The following is a 17,257-nucleotide window of genomic DNA, read 5'->3' as shown; positions in this document are numbered from 1 at the left end:
TTCTAGGAGAGAGAGAGAGACAGCGTGAGCAGGGGAGGGTCAGAGAGAGAGGGAGTCACAGACTCTGAAACAGCCTCCAGGCTCTGAGCTGGCAGTCAGCACAGAGCCCAACGCGGGGCTCAAACCCACGAACCGCGAGATCATGACCTAAGTGAAAGTCGGACGCTTAACCGACTAAGCCACCAGGCACCCCTAGGGCAGTCTTTTCTAGATGGGGAGAGAGAACAGAACTGGCCCCTCCGCCCCCACAATTCACAGTCTGTGCCCGCAACCACCCCCATGTCTCCTGCCCCTTCCTTGGACTTGAAAACGCTGTCCCAGCTTCAGGGAACACACCGCAGGCGGGGCTCCCTGACCAGACAGGCTAGGAAGGACCCAGCAACCACATCAAATAAAGTGGTGGCCACTTCGTTCTGTGTTCGCATCCTCCTGAGAATCAAGCCAGGGCCCACGGGGGGCAGCCTGAGCAGGGTGCCGGCACAGGAAACTTCCAGAACAGCCTCAGGAGAAAACTCTTCTGTTTGGTATCCGAGGCCAGATCTAGACCCACTCTGACAAATCCACTCGGGCAATGATGAGTACTAATCAATATTTCTATTGGCCTTTTTTTTTCTAATAGATACCCTTTTGAGGAGGAAAATATAGAAAATGCAGATAAGCCTCAAAAACTGGGGAGGGAGAGAGAGGAAAAAAGAAGAAAAGTAGGTTTATCTGTTTTCTCTCAGAGATAGTAATATTTGGGTGTCGTTTATAAAAGACCGGAAACACAGTTTCTTAGTCTGCTTTTTCCTTTAAAAACCTATTGTGAATCTCTTTCCCTGTCAATAAATATTTTCATGTAAACTCCATTATATGATCCTTCACATGTCCATTGTGTGGATGTAATGGAATTTATGTTACCAGTTCCCTAATGCTGGATATTTGGATTCCTCCTCAGTTTTTTGCTAATATTCGGAAGCATCACGGTCCACATCCTTATAACTATTTTTGCACATCTTCGATTTCTTGAGGACTATCTAATATTGTTTTTTAAATTTTTTAATGTTTATGTATTTTTGACAGAGGTCAGAGTACCAGTGGCGGAGGGGCAGAGAGCGAGGGAGACACAGAATCCCACGCAGGCTCCAGTCTCTGAGCTGTCAGCATAGAGCCTAACGGAGAGCTCGAACCCAGGAACCATGAGATCTTGACCTGAGCTGAAGTCAGACACTTAACTGACTCAGCCACCCAGGTGCCCCTGTCTAATATCATTTAAAGCTGAGAGAAGGCCTGAAAAATCACTCATCAAAATTGTTTAATAGTCAGCTATATAATAACACATGATTTTGGAAAATTTCTACCCTAAGTTAAATGGACCCCCTAGTTGTTCCTTCCTTCCTTCCTTCCTTCCTTCCTTTCTTTCTTTCTTCTTTCCTTTCTTCCTTCCTTCTTTCCTCCTTCCTTCTTTCTTCCTTCCTTCCTTCCTCTCCCTCTCTCTCTCTTCCTTTCACAGAAATGTTCAGATAGGCCAGAGTAGAGAGGCCAGTGTCATTAAGTCTAATGTACCCATCTCTCAGCCTCAGTGATTGTCAGCACTTTGCTCACCTAATTTTGCCTACCCCCCTCTCCCCCCACACACTTTTTTTACTGCAATATTTTATTTTTTTAATGTTTTTTTTATTAATTTTGAGAGAGAAAGAGAATACCTGCACATGCTTGTGAGTGGGGAAGGGTCAGAGACCTGTGGGGGACAGAGGATCCGAAGCCAACTCGGCACTGACAGCAGCGAGCCCAACACGGGTCTCGAACTCACGAACTGTGACATCATGACCTGGGCTGAAGTCGTATGCTTAGCCTACTGAACCACCCAGTCTGCCCCTAACTGCAATATTTTAAAAGCGAATGTTAAGCATGCAATTTCATCTTTAACTATGTCAATGGGCATTTCTTACTTAAAAGGACTTTTCTTTATACATAACAACCATGCCCCGGTCACATCTAACACAATGAGCAATCCTTTGATGTCTGCTAATACAATGGCTCTGATTATCTCAGAGGTGCCTTTTTAAAAGTTGAACTCAGGGTTCACACAAGGTCTACACATTGCTTTTGGTTGGTGTGTCTTCCTTATTCTACATAGTCCCCTCCGCCTCCTTAATTTTGTTTTCATTGTTGCTTTGTTTACATGCAATTAACTAGTCGGAGAGACCAGGTTCTACAGGACAGAGGTCCAGCTAACTTTGGCTGTAAAGAGCCAGAGAGTACATATTCCAAGCTTTGAGGGCTATATAGCTTTTGTCACTGCTATTTGAGGAGCAGTCACAGGCAGTATGCAAACAAATGAGCATGTCTGCATTCCAATAAAACTTTATTTACACAGACAGGCAGCGGGCCATAGTTTGCATGGTACACATGGTGTGGTACACCTGTTCTTCTATCCCTTGTATTTCTAACTAGATTCAAGGAACTGGCTGATTGGATTCAGATTCAGTTGTCTGGGCACAAGGTGGTAACCAATGCTTCCTAAAACACTGCCTCCTGGGGCAAAGAATGTCTGCCAGAGCTGTTTCTTTTTTTCTTAAATTTGTTTTTGAGAGAGAGAGAGAGCATGAGCCAGGGAAGGGCAGAGAGGGGGCCGGGTACAGAGATTCCGAAGCAGGCTCTGCGCTGTCAGCACAGAGCCCAAGGCCAGGAGTGCAAACTCACAAACCAGGAGATCATGACCTGAGCCAAGTCAGACTCTGAACCTCCTGGGCCACCCAGGGCCCCCCCACCTTAAGCTGCTCCTTACGCAGGAATTCTGCTCACGCCATCAGGGCTGGCAAGGCTGATTCTTTGCCAGCTATGGCGATGAATTGAAGGTGATTCCTTGTGACAATTTGTAAATATGCATAAAAAGCCTTAAAATTTAACTCGGCAATTTCACTGCTGTAAACGCATCCTCAAGGAAATTATTTAGCACGGATGAAAATATGTCGCTGCAAGGATGTTCATTGCAGCATTAACTATCATATCAGCCAACAAGGAGCTAAGCTGGCCACCCGACGTTTCAGGGACAATCACACAACACTCGTGGGGGAAGCACCACGCAGCTGATAAAAACCACGGTGTGGAAGCGCCCCATTAAAAACAGTTTATGATATTTTGTTGGGTGGGAAAGCAGCGTTAAGATCGGGATGGATGGATAGAGAGCTAGATATTGTTCACGTTTGCTTTAAGAATCAAAGCAACTTCTGTGGATCCCTTACCAAACTCCAGGCACTTCTTGAAACATTTTACATTAACTCACACAATCCTTAGAACAACCTTTTAAAGCGAGAGGTTACTATTTTCCTCGTATGTCAGATGAGGTTATGGAGACACAGGGAGGTTAAATAAACATACCCAGGATCACAAAAGCTGGCAAGTGATCAAGGCAACGTTTGGCCAGTGAATCTGAATCCAGAACATGGTGGCACTTTGGTACCATCCCCCTGGGGGCAGGAGAGAAACGTCTGGAAGGTATATATGTTCAGCTGTTAATCATGGTTACCCACTATGGGAAAGCTTTTCAGTCTTCCTGGATTTTTGTTTTGTATTTACAATTCCCTGATTGTTTTTTTAAAAACCTAGCTTTAAAATATTACAGGCTCGGGGCACATGCGTGCTTAGTCGGTTAAGCGTCTGACTTCAGCTCTGGTCATGATCTGGCAGTTCATGGGTTCGAGCCCTGCGTCGGGCTCTGTGCTGACAGCTCAGAGCCTGAAGCCTGCTTGGGACTCTGTGTCTCCCTCTCTCTGCCCCTCCCTGCTCATGCTCTGTCTCTCTCTGTCAAAAATAAATGAACATTTATATATATTTATAAATTTATATATATAAATTTATATATATGTGTGTATTAATTTATAAATACATATACACACATATACACATATTACTGGCTCATTCTCCCTAGCACTCTTGCGTTCTCTAACACAGATAGTTCTCTCACATCTTTGTGGCTCAGGCCACTCTGTCCCCAGCTGAGCGAGGGACGGGTCATGTGCAGAGCTGCTTGCTCAGTCCCCATCCTGCGCCCAGCGCCCTGGCCACCCTTGCCACGGGGCAACAGCACGGTGTGCTCCCTGAAGCTGACACCCTGCATTACGCTGCTGACAGTAATAGTTGTATTTCCTCAAGAATCATTCCAGAGACAATATTTCTTATTGTCAGGCACGGGCCTGTGTGTAATTTCTCAAGTCCCCCTTTTGTACTGACTGACCGGAGCTAAAGTGATTTTTTGGACACCGAAGTCAATTTGTCACGGTGATGCATTGACCTAATGATTCCCCTCATAAAACTAATTCCAAAATGCAGTCTGTGCGGAAACTTGAATTCTTTTTTCCAGCTGTAATCTTTGAACTTCTTTGGAAGATTACCTTTTGCCGGCTCTTTTGTGCCGGCTGTTTGGCGGTGGCTTCCGGCCAAAAGCAACATGGCCCTGACCTTGACCTGAGGTAGAGGGGTCACAGCTCCGCGTGGTGACCCTCCTGGATGGAGCACCTGCCGCAGGGATGGCTGGCCGTGGGCTGAGCCGGTGCCCACCGGGCGCCCATCCAGGACCAGCCCCGGGGGCCTCTCCTCCAGACTTGTCTTGGGCGGAGTCCTGGGAGGCCCCCCAGTTCCCTTCTCTCTTTCCTGACTGGCTCTTCTCACTCTCAGGCACGTCTGGGAGAAGGATGGAGTCACCCTGGGCACGGAGAACAACCCCCGCATCCGCCTCGACAAAAACGGCTCCCTGCACATCTCGCAGACGTGGTCAGGGGACATCGGCACCTATACCTGCCGGGTGCTCTCAGCCGGGGGCAATGACTCTCGCAGTGCCCACCTGCGCGTCAGGTAAGGGGCACCCTGCCCGCCCCCCGTCCCGGCAGAGGAGGTCACAGGCAGGCTTATTTTCACCCAACACCGCGTGTGTGCGACCTGGGTTCGCTCCCCTCTGGGAACATACCCAAGCCTCCCCCAGGCCTTACCCCCCAGCTCAGCGAGGCCCTCTGTCAAGAGCAGGGGAGCGTGGGGATGGTCTGGGGCAGGGAGGCCAGAAAGCAGAGCCTCCAGGTGGGTGACCCAAAGGCCGAGCTTTGTGGCTGAGCACGAGGCATCAGCCAAGTTCCATCTGAGCCCTGGTGGCCAGGTGTCGCCAGACTCCAGACGTCACAGCCGGCGCCACCACGCCTCTCTCCTCCAGGCAGCTGCCTCACGCCCCCGAGCGCCCTGTGGCCACCCTCAGCACGGCGGAGAGGCGGGCCATCAACCTGACGTGGGCCAAGCCCTTCGACGGCAACAGCCCACTGCTTCGCTACGTCCTGGAGATGTCAGAGAACAGTAAGGCTTCCCGCGGCGGCCAGCAGAAGGCACAGGCACGGGGAGGGCGGCCCGGGGCCAGCTTCCAGCCCCCACCCCATCCCCCACCACGTCCCAGTTCTGTGCCTTTGAGCAGACCTTCTGGAGGCCTCCACTTCCCTGCAAAACGAGTGATGGCGTCCGCCTCCTCGGGCCGCTGGGGCCGTCGAGTGAGGTCATGTCTGTGAGGTGTGGGACTCAGGGCCTGCCGCCATACAGCCTCCAAGGCGGTGGCGATTCTCTTCCTTCTTTACCCTCCAGGACCCCCGAGCTGTGAAGTGCCCAATTAGCAGGCCTCACTTGAATGGTGTTTTCAGTACAGTCTGCCTGGAGTTCATCAATTTGAGGAGGGGAGAAAAAGATAGAAAAGACACCTGCATCTCTGTTCCCATGAGTCCTTGCTTCCTCCCCAGGACCCTCCAGCCCCCGGGAACCCGTGGGCTAAGGGGACTCAGGAAAATGATGTGACCAGCCTCTACTGGATGGAGTTGGGGGAGGCGGCCGCTCCTCTGCTGGACTGGGGTAAGCAACATGGCCTCCGGGATGTCCACCTCTGCCTCCACCCTCTGTCCTTGTAGATGCCCCCTGGACCATGCTCCTGGCCAGCGTGGACCCCGAGGCTACCTCAGTGATGGTCAAGGGCTTGGTGCCTGCACGCTCCTACCAGTTCCGTCTTTGTGCAGTCAACGACGTGGGGAAGGGGCAGTTCAGCAAGGACACAGAGAGGTGAGGGGAGCAGGTGACCTACCCAGTGGGGCTCGTTGACGCCGTTGGCCAGGGGGTGCTGAGGGGGGGCTGCCGACGGCCGAGACCCATATGGCCGCGTGGGACCTGGCTGCGTGCAGATCCTGGCCCTCTGGGCTCAGTGACTGCCTCTGTAGAATGGGGTAGCATTATTCATGCCTGCCCCGCAGGGATGCCACCAAGGTGAAAGATCACACAGGGGGAGGTGCCGTGAGCAGTGCCTGGGGCAGGATCAGCACTGATTTAATGGTCCCTCCCACTGGGGACCCAGGCAAGTTCAAAGACGCCCTTCATTCTGCCTCTGCCTCCCCACCTTCTGCCATCACTGATACGTGACAGGTCTCCAGCCTGTATCCAGTGCCTCGCACGATGCCAGGTCCTACTAAGCTTTCAGCGAGGCTTTTATAAAAATGATGAAAATCAAGGAAAACCAGAGGGTCGCCCATTTTCAAACATCGCCCAGTGATACCCACTTACATAGGAGGCGATTCTGGCCACTTGAGTCCTGTAGCCAGGCGGTTTCCTCTAGGGAGAAAGAAGCCATGAAACAAGAAGTCAGAATGACAGCGACACAAAGCCCATGCACCAGAGCGTTCCATTTATGGGTTTTTTTTTTTTTTACTTTTTTCCAGATGTATTGAGGTTATAATTGACATATAACACTGTGTGAGTTGAAGGCATACAGTGTGTTGATTTCATGCACTTGTATATTGCAGTACGATTACCACCATGGCGTTAGCTAACACCATTTCTCTTTTGCGGCAAGGACATTTAAGATCTACTTTCTGAGCAACTTTTAAGTATATGATGCGGTATTATTAGCTATAATCACCATGCTATATTCAGATGCCCAGAACTTGTTAAGCTTATAACTGGAAGTTGGTACCTTTGGCCAGGTAACCACCATTCTCCTCTCTATTTCTCTTAAATTCAGCTTTTTTAGATTCCGTGTATGAGATCATACAGTATTTGTCTTTCTCTGTCCGATTTTTCTCACTTAGCATTATGCCCTCAAGGCCCATCCATGTTGGTGGAAATGACCAGATTTCCTTCTTTCTCGTGGCTGGATAATACTCCATTAGATGCATTTAGCACATCTTCCTAAGCCACCCATCCATTGACAAGTACTTAGGGTATTTCCATATCCTGGCTATTGTGAATAATGCTGCAGTGAACATGGGGGTGCAGATAGATCTTTGAGATCCTATTTGTGTTTCCTGTGGATGGAGAAACACCTGAAGTGGGATGGCTGGATTATACGGTAGTTCTATTTGTAATCTTTTGTGGGGCCACCATATTGTTTCCCACAGTAGCGGCCCCAGATTACATCCTCACCCACAGTGCATGAGGGTTCCCTTCTCTCCACATCCTTGACAATGCCTGTTCTGTTTTGCCTTTTCAGTTTTCCATGATAGCTGATCTACCAGGTGTGGGGTGTCACCTCGCTGATTTTCATTCACATTTCCTTTTCATCCACCTCTTGGTCATCTGTATATTTTCGTAGGGAAAATGCCTGTTCAGATCTTCTGCCTATTTTTAGATTGAGTTGGGGGTTTTTTGTTGTTGTTTTGGGGGAGGGGTTTGGTTTTTTGTGGGGTTTTTTTTTTTTTTTTTTTTTTTTTTGCTACTGGGTTGTATAAGTTCTCTATATATTTCAACTATTAGCCCCAGATCAGATATATGGTTTGCAGGTGTTTTTCCACATTCCATGGGTTAGCTTTTCATTTTGTTGATTGTTTCTTTTATTGTGCAGGAGCTTGTTAGTTTCCTGTGGTCCCGCTTCCTTATTTTTGCTTTTATTGCCTGTGCGTTGAGTGTCGTGTCCAGGAAACTGTTGCTCAGACCAATGTCAAAGAGATTGTCCCTATGTTTTCTTCTAGGAGTTTGACGAGCTAGGGTCCTACGATTAAGTCTTTGATTTTTTCTTTTTTTTTTTTTCTTTTCCTCCTTTAGATTTCCATCTAATTAAATTTTTTTTAAGTTTATTTATTTATTTCAAGAAAGAGAGAGAGCACACATGCGCCCACATGGGGGAGGGGCAGAGAGAGAGAGAATCCCAAGCACGCGCCACGATATCAGCGCAGAGCCCAATTCGGGGCTCCAACTCGCAAACCGTGAGATCATGACCGGAGCTGAAACCAAGAGTTAGACGTTTGACCAACTGAGACACCCAGGCGCCCCGTTTTTCAGTTAATTTTTGTGACTGGTGTCAGATAAGGGTCCAGCTTCCTTCCTCTGCATGTGGCTGTCCAGTTTTCCCAACACTGTGTACCAAAGAGACTTTTCTTTCCCCATTGAGAAGAATTAATAATACTGTCGAAATGTCCATGTGTAAATTCAATGCAATCTCTATCAAAATTCCAAGGACGTCTTTTACACAATTAGGAAAAAAAAAACCCACAATCCGAAAATGTGTTTGGAGCCACAGCAGACCTTGACTAGCCACAGCAGTCCCAAGAAAGAACAGAGCTGTAGGCATCACATTTCCTGATCTCACACGATACTAGAAAGCTGTAGTAATCAAAACTGCGTGATACTAGCATCAATATAGAGATGTAGACCAGTGGTACAAAGCAGAGAGCCTAGAAATAAACGCTGGCATATATGGTCAACCGATCATTTGTAGCGGAGCCAAGAATGCATTTGGCTGTTTAAAAAATTCTCTTAAGTGTGTGTACGCCGACCTCTGGCTTAAATCAGATCGTTTGGTTTGGCCACAGTTCCGGCAAGCTTGAGTCTTTCTGGCTCTCATAAGGGGGATGCCGCGGGGGTCGTGACACCCTCACTGGAAAGAGAGGTGGCAGGTAACAGGAGGGCAATTACAGGAGAATTTATTCACCCACTGTTAGTTGAACACCTGCTATGTGCCCGGCCGTGTGCCACCTGCTAGTGGTGTGGGGAATAACATGGATGTGGCCGCAGCCCCTCAGAACTACAACATCCCAACCACAGGAAGCCTCAGAGTGTTGGGAAATCCACCCTCCACTTTCTCCAGGTCTTCGGGCTTCATTTCAAACCCTGATTCATCTTCCTGATGAATCTTCATGCTAACAGCCCTGAGTCACAAAGAAAAAGGTTAAATCACCCTCACCGCGGGCTTTACAAAGACGTGGGAGTGTGCGGTACATGTTGCAAAGCTCTCCGTCAGAAAGCAAGACATAAAAATAAGCTGAAAGGGAGAGACATCCATCAAAAATAATTAACTTTTGTATTTAATGGATGCATGTCAGTTTTGTGAACAATACACAGCATGGAACACTGTGTCCCCTGGCAAAGCCAGAGGAAGGGACGCCGTGGCACTTGCTTCTGGAAGCGGGCGATGGGCTTGCGCATGCGCCTCACCAGCCTCACCCGGCCTGCCCGTCCCCGGCCTGGGGCTCAGCTGGTCGGAAAAGGAAGCGTAGTGACAGTGCCCCACCAGCCTGCAACCGGGAAGTGACAAACACCCCCGCTTCTGAAATTCCTGATTACATATGACATCATCATCTCCAACAGCAGCTTGTTTGGCGTATGAGAAACTGAGGCCGAGGTCCCTTTCCTGCACAGAAAATACACACATCTGGTGCTTTATGGTGTTTTCAAAATATTCATATATACATGGTGTCATTGGAGCCTCAACTGGGCTTATAAAGCAGGCAAGCGGAGCTTTATCATACTCCTTTAAAAGATAAAGAAACCAGCGCAGAGAGGTTAAGTGACTTGCCCAAAAGCACACAGCAGTTGTGCAGAGTCATCCAGGAACAGAGCAGCCTCCTCATTTCCCATTAAGGGGAAGGGTCAGAGAGAGGGAGACACAGAATGTGAAGCAGGCTCCAGGCTCTGAGCTGTCAGCACAGAGCCCAACATGGGGCTCGAACTCCCGAACCATGAGATCGTGACCTGAGCTAAAGTCAGACGCTTGAGACTGAGCTGCCCAGGCACTCAAGCGCCCCTGCACCCACTCTTTTTTTTTAATGTTTATTTATTTATTTTAAGAGAGGGAGAGAGAGAGACCATGCACGTGCATGCGAGCAGGGGAGTGGCAGAGAGAGAGGGAGAAAGAGAATCCCAAGCAGGCCTTGCACAATCAGTGTGGAGCCTGGCGTGAGGCTCCATCTCACGAACCGTGAGATCATGACCTGAGCCAAAATAGAATTGGACGCTTAACCAGCTAAGCCACCCAAGCAACCCATCCCCCACCCACTCTTGATGTTTTTTATGTCCAGGGTTTCCCTTCCCGAGGAACCCCCCACGGCCCCTCCGCAGAACGTCATCGCCAGCGGCCGGACCAACCAGTCCATCATGATCCAGTGGCAGCCGCCTCCTGAGAGCCACCAGAATGGCCTTCTCAAGGGCTACATCATTAGGTAGGTGTCCACTCCCAGGAAAGGCGAGGCAGCCCAAACTCAAGGGGAGGGTCAGGAGTGGATTGGGAAATAGCAGATCCTTGTCCATCTAACAAGGACCCAGGAACAAGAAATGCCTTCACCATGTTATGAAGGACTTAGATTAGACATATAAAAGAACTTCCAGAAGGCAGAACCTTGGAAGCCAATAGGAATGCTTGAGAGAGGAAGTACAGTGTAATGTCCTCAAGGCCGTATGGATGGGCAAGTCTGCCATGTGTCCCGGATCCACAAGATAGGATACAGGGAGATAGGTAAATATTCAAGGGGCCACCGCCCCCCCCTCCCCAGGAAACCAAAACTATCCCACCTAAAGCCAACTACTGGGCCAAGAACTGGTCAAAAAAGTAGACATCCTTTCTTTGGTCCTTACTGCACAATGAAGCCCCGTTATATAGACTTTTATATCTACCCTTGACCAAGGGCATGTCCCTGATAACCTCAGAGTGAGTTATTAAGTCCTATTAATTTGGTTTTGTGAATTAAAATTAGAGTAAACTGAAGTCACTGGGCGTTCATCAATGTTCTGAATTCTGGCTGGCTGCAAAATGCACATCTCTTTTCCGATAGGCGTACACTCTCCAGAAGAAGTTATTGTTGAGTTGACTGCTCCATTATCAGTTCATTTTGTTGTGAGCTTTTGGTGAACCAAAATCAGCAGTGGTTCTCAAAAGGTGGTCCCCGGACCAGCAGCAGCATCAATTTGAATGCAAATTCTCAAGTCCCGCACCTGACCTACCAAATGGGAAACTTGGGAGTGGGCCTGGCAAACCTGTGTTTTAACAAGCCTTCCAGGGGGTTCTGATGCATGGTGAGCCTCTGAGAACCACTGCTATGGGGTTTTGTAACACAGCAAAATAATCTGAGGCCTCTCATTTTCCAAAAATGGGTAGAGGCTATCCAGCCTCCAGAATTTCTCCTGAACAGACCACACGTCATTACTACCGTGTGTTCTTTCTCCAGTGGAAGGTAGAAATTGGCAGAGTAGGCAGGCTCAGGTGTTTTCCCTCCATCTAAGTGAATGGCCGTCTAAAGGGGGAGCCACTTTTTTGGAGGGAAAAAGAAAATGAGTCCAGCCTTTGATTGGACATGGCTCTCCATCAATGAGCCCTCCAAGGTGAGACAAGTGTGATCTCCCCAGAACTCTCACTGTCCATGGTTATCTAGCCATCTCACCAGTGCCCTCCCCCATCGGAAAGAACAGACACATCCACTAGCCCTGGGCTATCCAGGGAGATAGCCATTGGTCACCTGCAGTTATTGACTATAAAGTAAATAAAAGTACAGGCTCCCAGTGCCAACCATGTTTCAAGTCCTCAACAGCTGTAGGTGCTCACGGCTGCCATATTGGACAGCGTGGGTGTGGAACATTCATGCCTCCGCACCCGGGTTCCTGGGCATGCGCCCCGCAGCCTGACTCTGCGCGGCCGCGTCCTGCCTTCCTCCCCGCAGGTACTGCCTGGCCGGGCTGCCTGTCGGGTACCAGTTTAAGAACATCACAGATGCTGATGTCAACAATCTGCTGCTGGAGGACCTCATCATCTGGACCAACTATGAGATCGAGGTGGCCGCCTACAACAGCGCCGGGCGGGGTGTCTACAGCAGCAAAGTCACCGAGTGGACCCTGCAGGGAGGTGGGTGGGGACTGTGACCACAGAGGACAGGCGCTTCTCTCCCCCTGGGCTTGCACCTGTCGGTCCTGTACCTGTCCCGTCCTGCCTCGGCCGTGTCACCTGTTTTATCCAGTCCTGAGCTGCTGCACGCTGCCCCAGCTACTCCGTAGGGTGGGGGTGGGGGGGGCATCCTGAGGGGAAGAGGAGTTCGAGGGAGCATGAGGAAGGCAGAGACTTCAGGGTGACAGGGACCTTCTATGCAGTCCGTGTTAACAGGATCGTGAAACCGCTCATGCTGAGTATTGTACATAAAAAGCTTCCCCTATTTTCACATCCATCACTTCTGTTTATTGGTACCCTGTGAAATGGGTCAGGCAAGTTTTATTAAACCCACACTAATCTAGAGAAAGAGGGGGTCTTAAGCCCACAGAGCAAGGGAGGAGAGGGGGTGGGGCAGAGCCTGCAGACCCCATCCCTGTGTTTGCTCTACTTAACCGGGCAAGACTGACCGTGCCCCTGCCCCCCTCCGCCCCGCACGCCTGCCCCCCTCCAGTCCCCACCGTCCCTCCTGGCAACGTGCACGCAGAAGCCACCAACTCCACGACCATCCGCTTCACCTGGAATGCGCCCAGCCCCCAGTTCATCAATGGCATCAACCAGGGCTACAAGGTACGTGAGGCTCTCCTTGCTCCAGGAGGGAGAGGGGGAGGCTGCGGGCTGAGGAGGCGGGGAGAAGGGGAGAGAAGTCCAGTCCTTCTGAAGTCATCCGTTCAAGCTAAGCAGAAGACACATGGTCAAGGCCAAGGGCTCACGGGCTCTCTCTAAGGCCACACACAAGCTGTGGGGGGTCTAGACACTGCCCAGTCTGTGACCCAGTGCAGGGGAGTTTTCTCAGTGAGACTGGGGTATAAACAAAACCAGATTTGTTTAAGGCTCAGAGACACCTGGGCATAGCCACGGCCTCGGAAAAATCCAGAAGCCACGTCTTACTGCCAAGCTGTGGCTCTAACAAGCATCCTGCTGGGACACACGTCCTTGGCACATGTACTTGACCCCACAGAGTTATGGGTAAGGGCGCAGGCCTAGGACCCTGACAGACGTGGCTTACGATCCCAGCTCTGGCCATGCCCCGTGCTGGCTCCCTGGACAAGTCCCGTAAGCTCTCTGAGCTTCCCTCCTTCCATAAACGTTTATTGAGCCCTACTGTATACACTCCTCAAGCGGCTGGAAAACCAAAATAAACTCCCGTTTCCTCATTTGTGAGTGAAGAGGATAATGACATCCGCCCCTTAGGGTTGTGTGAGGATTAAATGAGATAATATTTGTAATTCGTTGAGCGCAGTGACAAACACATTAACAAGTGCTCAGACAATGATCGCGGCCGCAGCGGAAATGTATTCATCGGATCAGACAGCCCGAACTGAGGGCCGCAGTCCGGGCGGCTCCCACCGCAGAAAGGGATTTCCTTCTCAGTTCTGGAAGCTGCACGTCTGAAATCAGGGTGTTGACAGGGTTGAGTCCGTTCGAGGCCCGGGTCCGTGGCGCACAGGCGCCGCCTTCTCCCTGCGGCCACGCGCCGTCTTTCCTGTGTCTGTTCAGATTTCCTCCTCCTGTCAGGACACCAGTCTTTCTGGGCTATGGACCAGGATCTCATTTTAACTAACTTGCCTCTTTAAAGATGTTCTATTGAAGTACAGTCACATCCTGAGGTTCTGGGGGTTAGGACGTCCACATGTGATTTTGGTGATGGCGGGGGGGGGGGGGAGCACAGTTCAGCCCATGACAACGAGTGACAGCGATAATAGTAGTAGTTGTTGTAGTAATCTTATTGGTCACGGCAAGTAGTAGTAGCAGTGCTGGTGGTGGTGGCAGATTTGCAGTAATTGTAACCGCGCTAAAAATCAGGACTTTCAGGGGCGCCTGGCTGGCTCAGTCGGTTAAGCGTCCAACTTTGGCTCAGGTCATGATCTCGTGGTTCATGGGTTCAAGACCCTCATCGGGCCCTGTGTTGACAGCTCAGAGCCTAGAGCCTGCTCAGATACTGTGTCTCATTCTTTCTCTGCCCTTCCCCCACTCGTGCTCGCTCGCTCTCTCGCTCTCTCTCCTCTCAAAAATAAACATTAAAAATATTTTTAAATAAGTAAATAAACATTAAAAATTGTTTTTAAAAAATTACTAAAAGTCAGGACTTCTCATCCATCCCCTCCTGGAACCCAGACCTCCATCTCACGCCTGGGTCTCTGCTCTCGCCCCATGCCAACCCCAGCAAGAAAACTGAAGGTGGATTGCACAGTGCTCAGTCTACACCACGGTTTACAGCTGTGCCCCCAGCGGCAGGTGGGAGGACGGGGCGGGCTCCCCCTCCAGATGCAGGAGAGGAGGCAGCGCATCTCAGGGCCGGGCCACCAGGGAGCAGCCTAGTGAAGGGGAGACACTGCGGGCTCTGGCTTGGAGCCCAGAGACCCGGTGACCTCACAGTGACCGCGGAAACTTCCAGAAGGCTCCCACACTCCCTCTGGTGCACGTTTGCATGTGGGGAACAGCTGAGACGATCCCTAGGATATGCAGCCTGGGCTGTTCCTACTGCAAGCTGGGGGTGGGGGGTCTGGGCAGAAAGAGGAAGGAGATTAAACCACAAAGAGCATTTCTGCTCGGGTTGCAAACGGAGGCGGGCCGGGCCAGAGAAGGTGCACCCGCTGCCACAGCCCGCCCGCTCCCAGGAAGGCCTTTCCCTGGGCCGGGAGTGCAGCTGAGCATTCTCAACCCGGCTGCCTGCCTGGCTGCAAGAGCCTCCTAATTAGGACCCTGGGGGGAGGCAGGGGAGGGAAGGGGAGGCTCGCACTGTGCTGGGGAGCCGAGGAGCTGAGCTGGGAACAATTAGCTTCTTGCTGCCAGTGCTGAGCTTTCTTTCACGGATTGGGGGCTGGGCTGCAAACTTCTTTTTTAAAAGGTTTTTAAGGTGGGGGTGTGGAACACAGGATCCAAAGCGGGCTCTGCGCTGACAGCAGCAAGCCCGATGCGGGGCTCGAACTCATGAACTGCAAGATCATGACCTGAGCCAAAGTCAGATGCTCAACCGACTGAGCCACCCCCGGTGCCCCTGGGCTGCAGATCTCTAAGGCAGATGCAAGTGGCCGGGACAATTCAGGCAATGGCTCAGGCGGAGTAGGAGGAGTCCACAGAAGCCCACCTGATTTCCCGGTCTGCTTGGTACCCAGCACCCAGCGGCTGCTCAGTAAATATGGGCAGGAATGAATTGCCCAGATATTTCGAGCACAGGAGGGCACCTTCCCGCAAGCATGATGGGATGCTAAGGCTTGAGACACCTTCTCCTCTCAGAATAAGTCAGTGTTTTCTCCTCACCCCATTTTACAGAGGAGGAAACCGAGGCACGCGAGGCAAATAACTTGTTCAGAGTCAGAGTAACTGCAAAGCCCAGGTTCAAACTCCAAAAACTATACCTTTTCCTACATTAAAAGGACAATGTGTCGTATGAGTTCATGGTAAAATGAGAACTATACCTTGATTTTTTTTTTCTAAGTAGAAATGGATCTAAGCGGGCACTTTGTTTCTTCTTTGGCCTTCGGTGTCACAGGGAGAGAAAAAAGCAGAGCCTGTCCCTTGCGTACCTGCAGTGAGAATGGACTCCCCCCACCCTCGCCTTTTGTTAAAATTTTCCAAACATCTTCAAAAGTAGAGGGAAAACTGCAGTGGCTTTAGAGGAGCCCAGTGCATCCTGGCTTCAGCAAGTGCCAGCTCGGGACCAAACGTTTCCTTCTATTCCCCCACCCTCTGTCTCCGCCTGGAATATTTTTAAGCAAATCCCAGGCTGCTGTATCATTTCCTCCCTAAATCATTTTGCAGAGAAGTATTATAAAGCCTCTGCTCAGGACACAACCGCGGTAACCGCCCATCATCATGGTGCCTAAAAACATCAAGCCCCCTTGCTGTCATCAGATATTCAGTCAGCATTCGCAGTTCCCTGATGGCCACGCCATTTCTTTTACTAGTTGGTTTATTTGCTTCAGGATCTGAATGAGGTCCCCGCGACTGCAATTGGTCGGGTTTTGGTTTTTGTTTTTTTTTTTAGGTCTCGGCTGATCTATAGATTCTCTCTCTCCTTTCTCTCTCTCTTCCTTTTGTAATTTATTTAGTAAAGAAACTTAATCATTTGCCCTATCGAATTTTCCACAGCCTGGATTTCGCTGATTGCCTCTCTGTGGGGTCATTTAGCACATTCCTCTGAACACTGTATTTGCAGTTAATTGGAACTTAGAACTAGAGGCTTGATCAGATTCAAGGTTTGATGATTTGTTTTGTTTTGTTTTTTCCAAATATTACCCTCCTAGATGGTGGTGCGCATTTATATCAGAGGGCGCAAAGTCTGGCTGTCTCTCTGACTGCCGTGCGGTGACCATTGATCGCTGTGTGATCTACTATTTTAAGAAGGTTGCCAATGGGGGATAGTCAAATATTATAATTTCTCCTTGATTTATTAGCTGAAACACTTTCCAATAAAAAGAATTTTCCCCTTACCAATGTTTTGGTTACTCGAAGGTTCAGTTCATCTAGAAAAAGCATGGTAAGAGTTTAGTCTTCTTCCATCACTTAACCAATTTTCAGGAAAATGAATGTGATTCCTTAGCACTTTCTAAGTGACAGATGAGTTTGGGAGAGAGGGGGACATCTTTTTTTTTTTTGTCTTGTTCCAGTGTATTATGTATGTGAGGATTTTTAACCTACGTCTGGTAGGTTTCAACCCACTGCCATTATTATCCGTGTTGATGCCACATTGACCCATCATTGGCTTCTTTGGTCGTGAGTCTTTTGACAGGGCCCCAACAATCTGATAGCTTCCATGAAGCCTGTCAGGATGGTGCAAGCGGTCTCCAATTCCTGCATCATCCCTGGGATAAGCCACATCTTCAAAGAAACTTGCCCTTTCCAGTAGGAAATGATAGTTAGATACCAAAATCTGGGCATCAGGGTGCTCCTTCTTCTAGCACTGGATGCCGTTTCTAGGCTCTGTTAATGGACAGCTTGGAAATAATGCTTCTCCTCCTCCCCCTCCTCCTCCTCCCCCTGCCCCTCCTCCCCCTCCTCCCCTCTTCCCCCTCCCCCTCCTCCCCTCTTCCCCCTCCCCCTCCCTCCCCCACCCCTCCTCCTCCCCCTGCC

General features: G+C 50.0%; 1 protein-coding gene across 2 annotated transcripts in view; it reads left to right on the top strand.

Annotated features, from left to right (window-relative positions):
• The window catches only part of SDK2 (sidekick cell adhesion molecule 2), a 261,230-nt gene that overhangs the window by 185,888 nt on the left and 58,085 nt on the right, over positions 1-17,257 (top strand). For both annotated transcript variants that reach the window (XM_039229793.1, XM_039229792.1), the window contains 6 exons: positions 4,660-4,836; positions 5,186-5,322; positions 5,919-6,066; positions 10,290-10,430; positions 11,922-12,103; positions 12,636-12,751. In XM_039229793.1, the coding sequence (XP_039085724.1) occupies positions 4,660-4,836; positions 5,186-5,322; positions 5,919-6,066; positions 10,290-10,430; positions 11,922-12,103; positions 12,636-12,751 (901 nt within the window). The remainder of the gene's footprint in view (positions 1-4,659; positions 4,837-5,185; positions 5,323-5,918; positions 6,067-10,289; positions 10,431-11,921; positions 12,104-12,635; positions 12,752-17,257) is intronic.

This window comes from Hyaena hyaena, unplaced genomic scaffold (assembly GCF_003009895.1).
Source record: "Hyaena hyaena isolate Hyena2069 unplaced genomic scaffold, ASM300989v1 scaffold_39, whole genome shotgun sequence".
Lineage (NCBI taxonomy): Eukaryota > Metazoa > Chordata > Mammalia > Carnivora > Hyaenidae > Hyaena > Hyaena hyaena.
The sequence above is the reverse complement of the archived record's forward strand: the minus strand, read 5'-3'. Positions and strand labels throughout refer to the sequence as shown.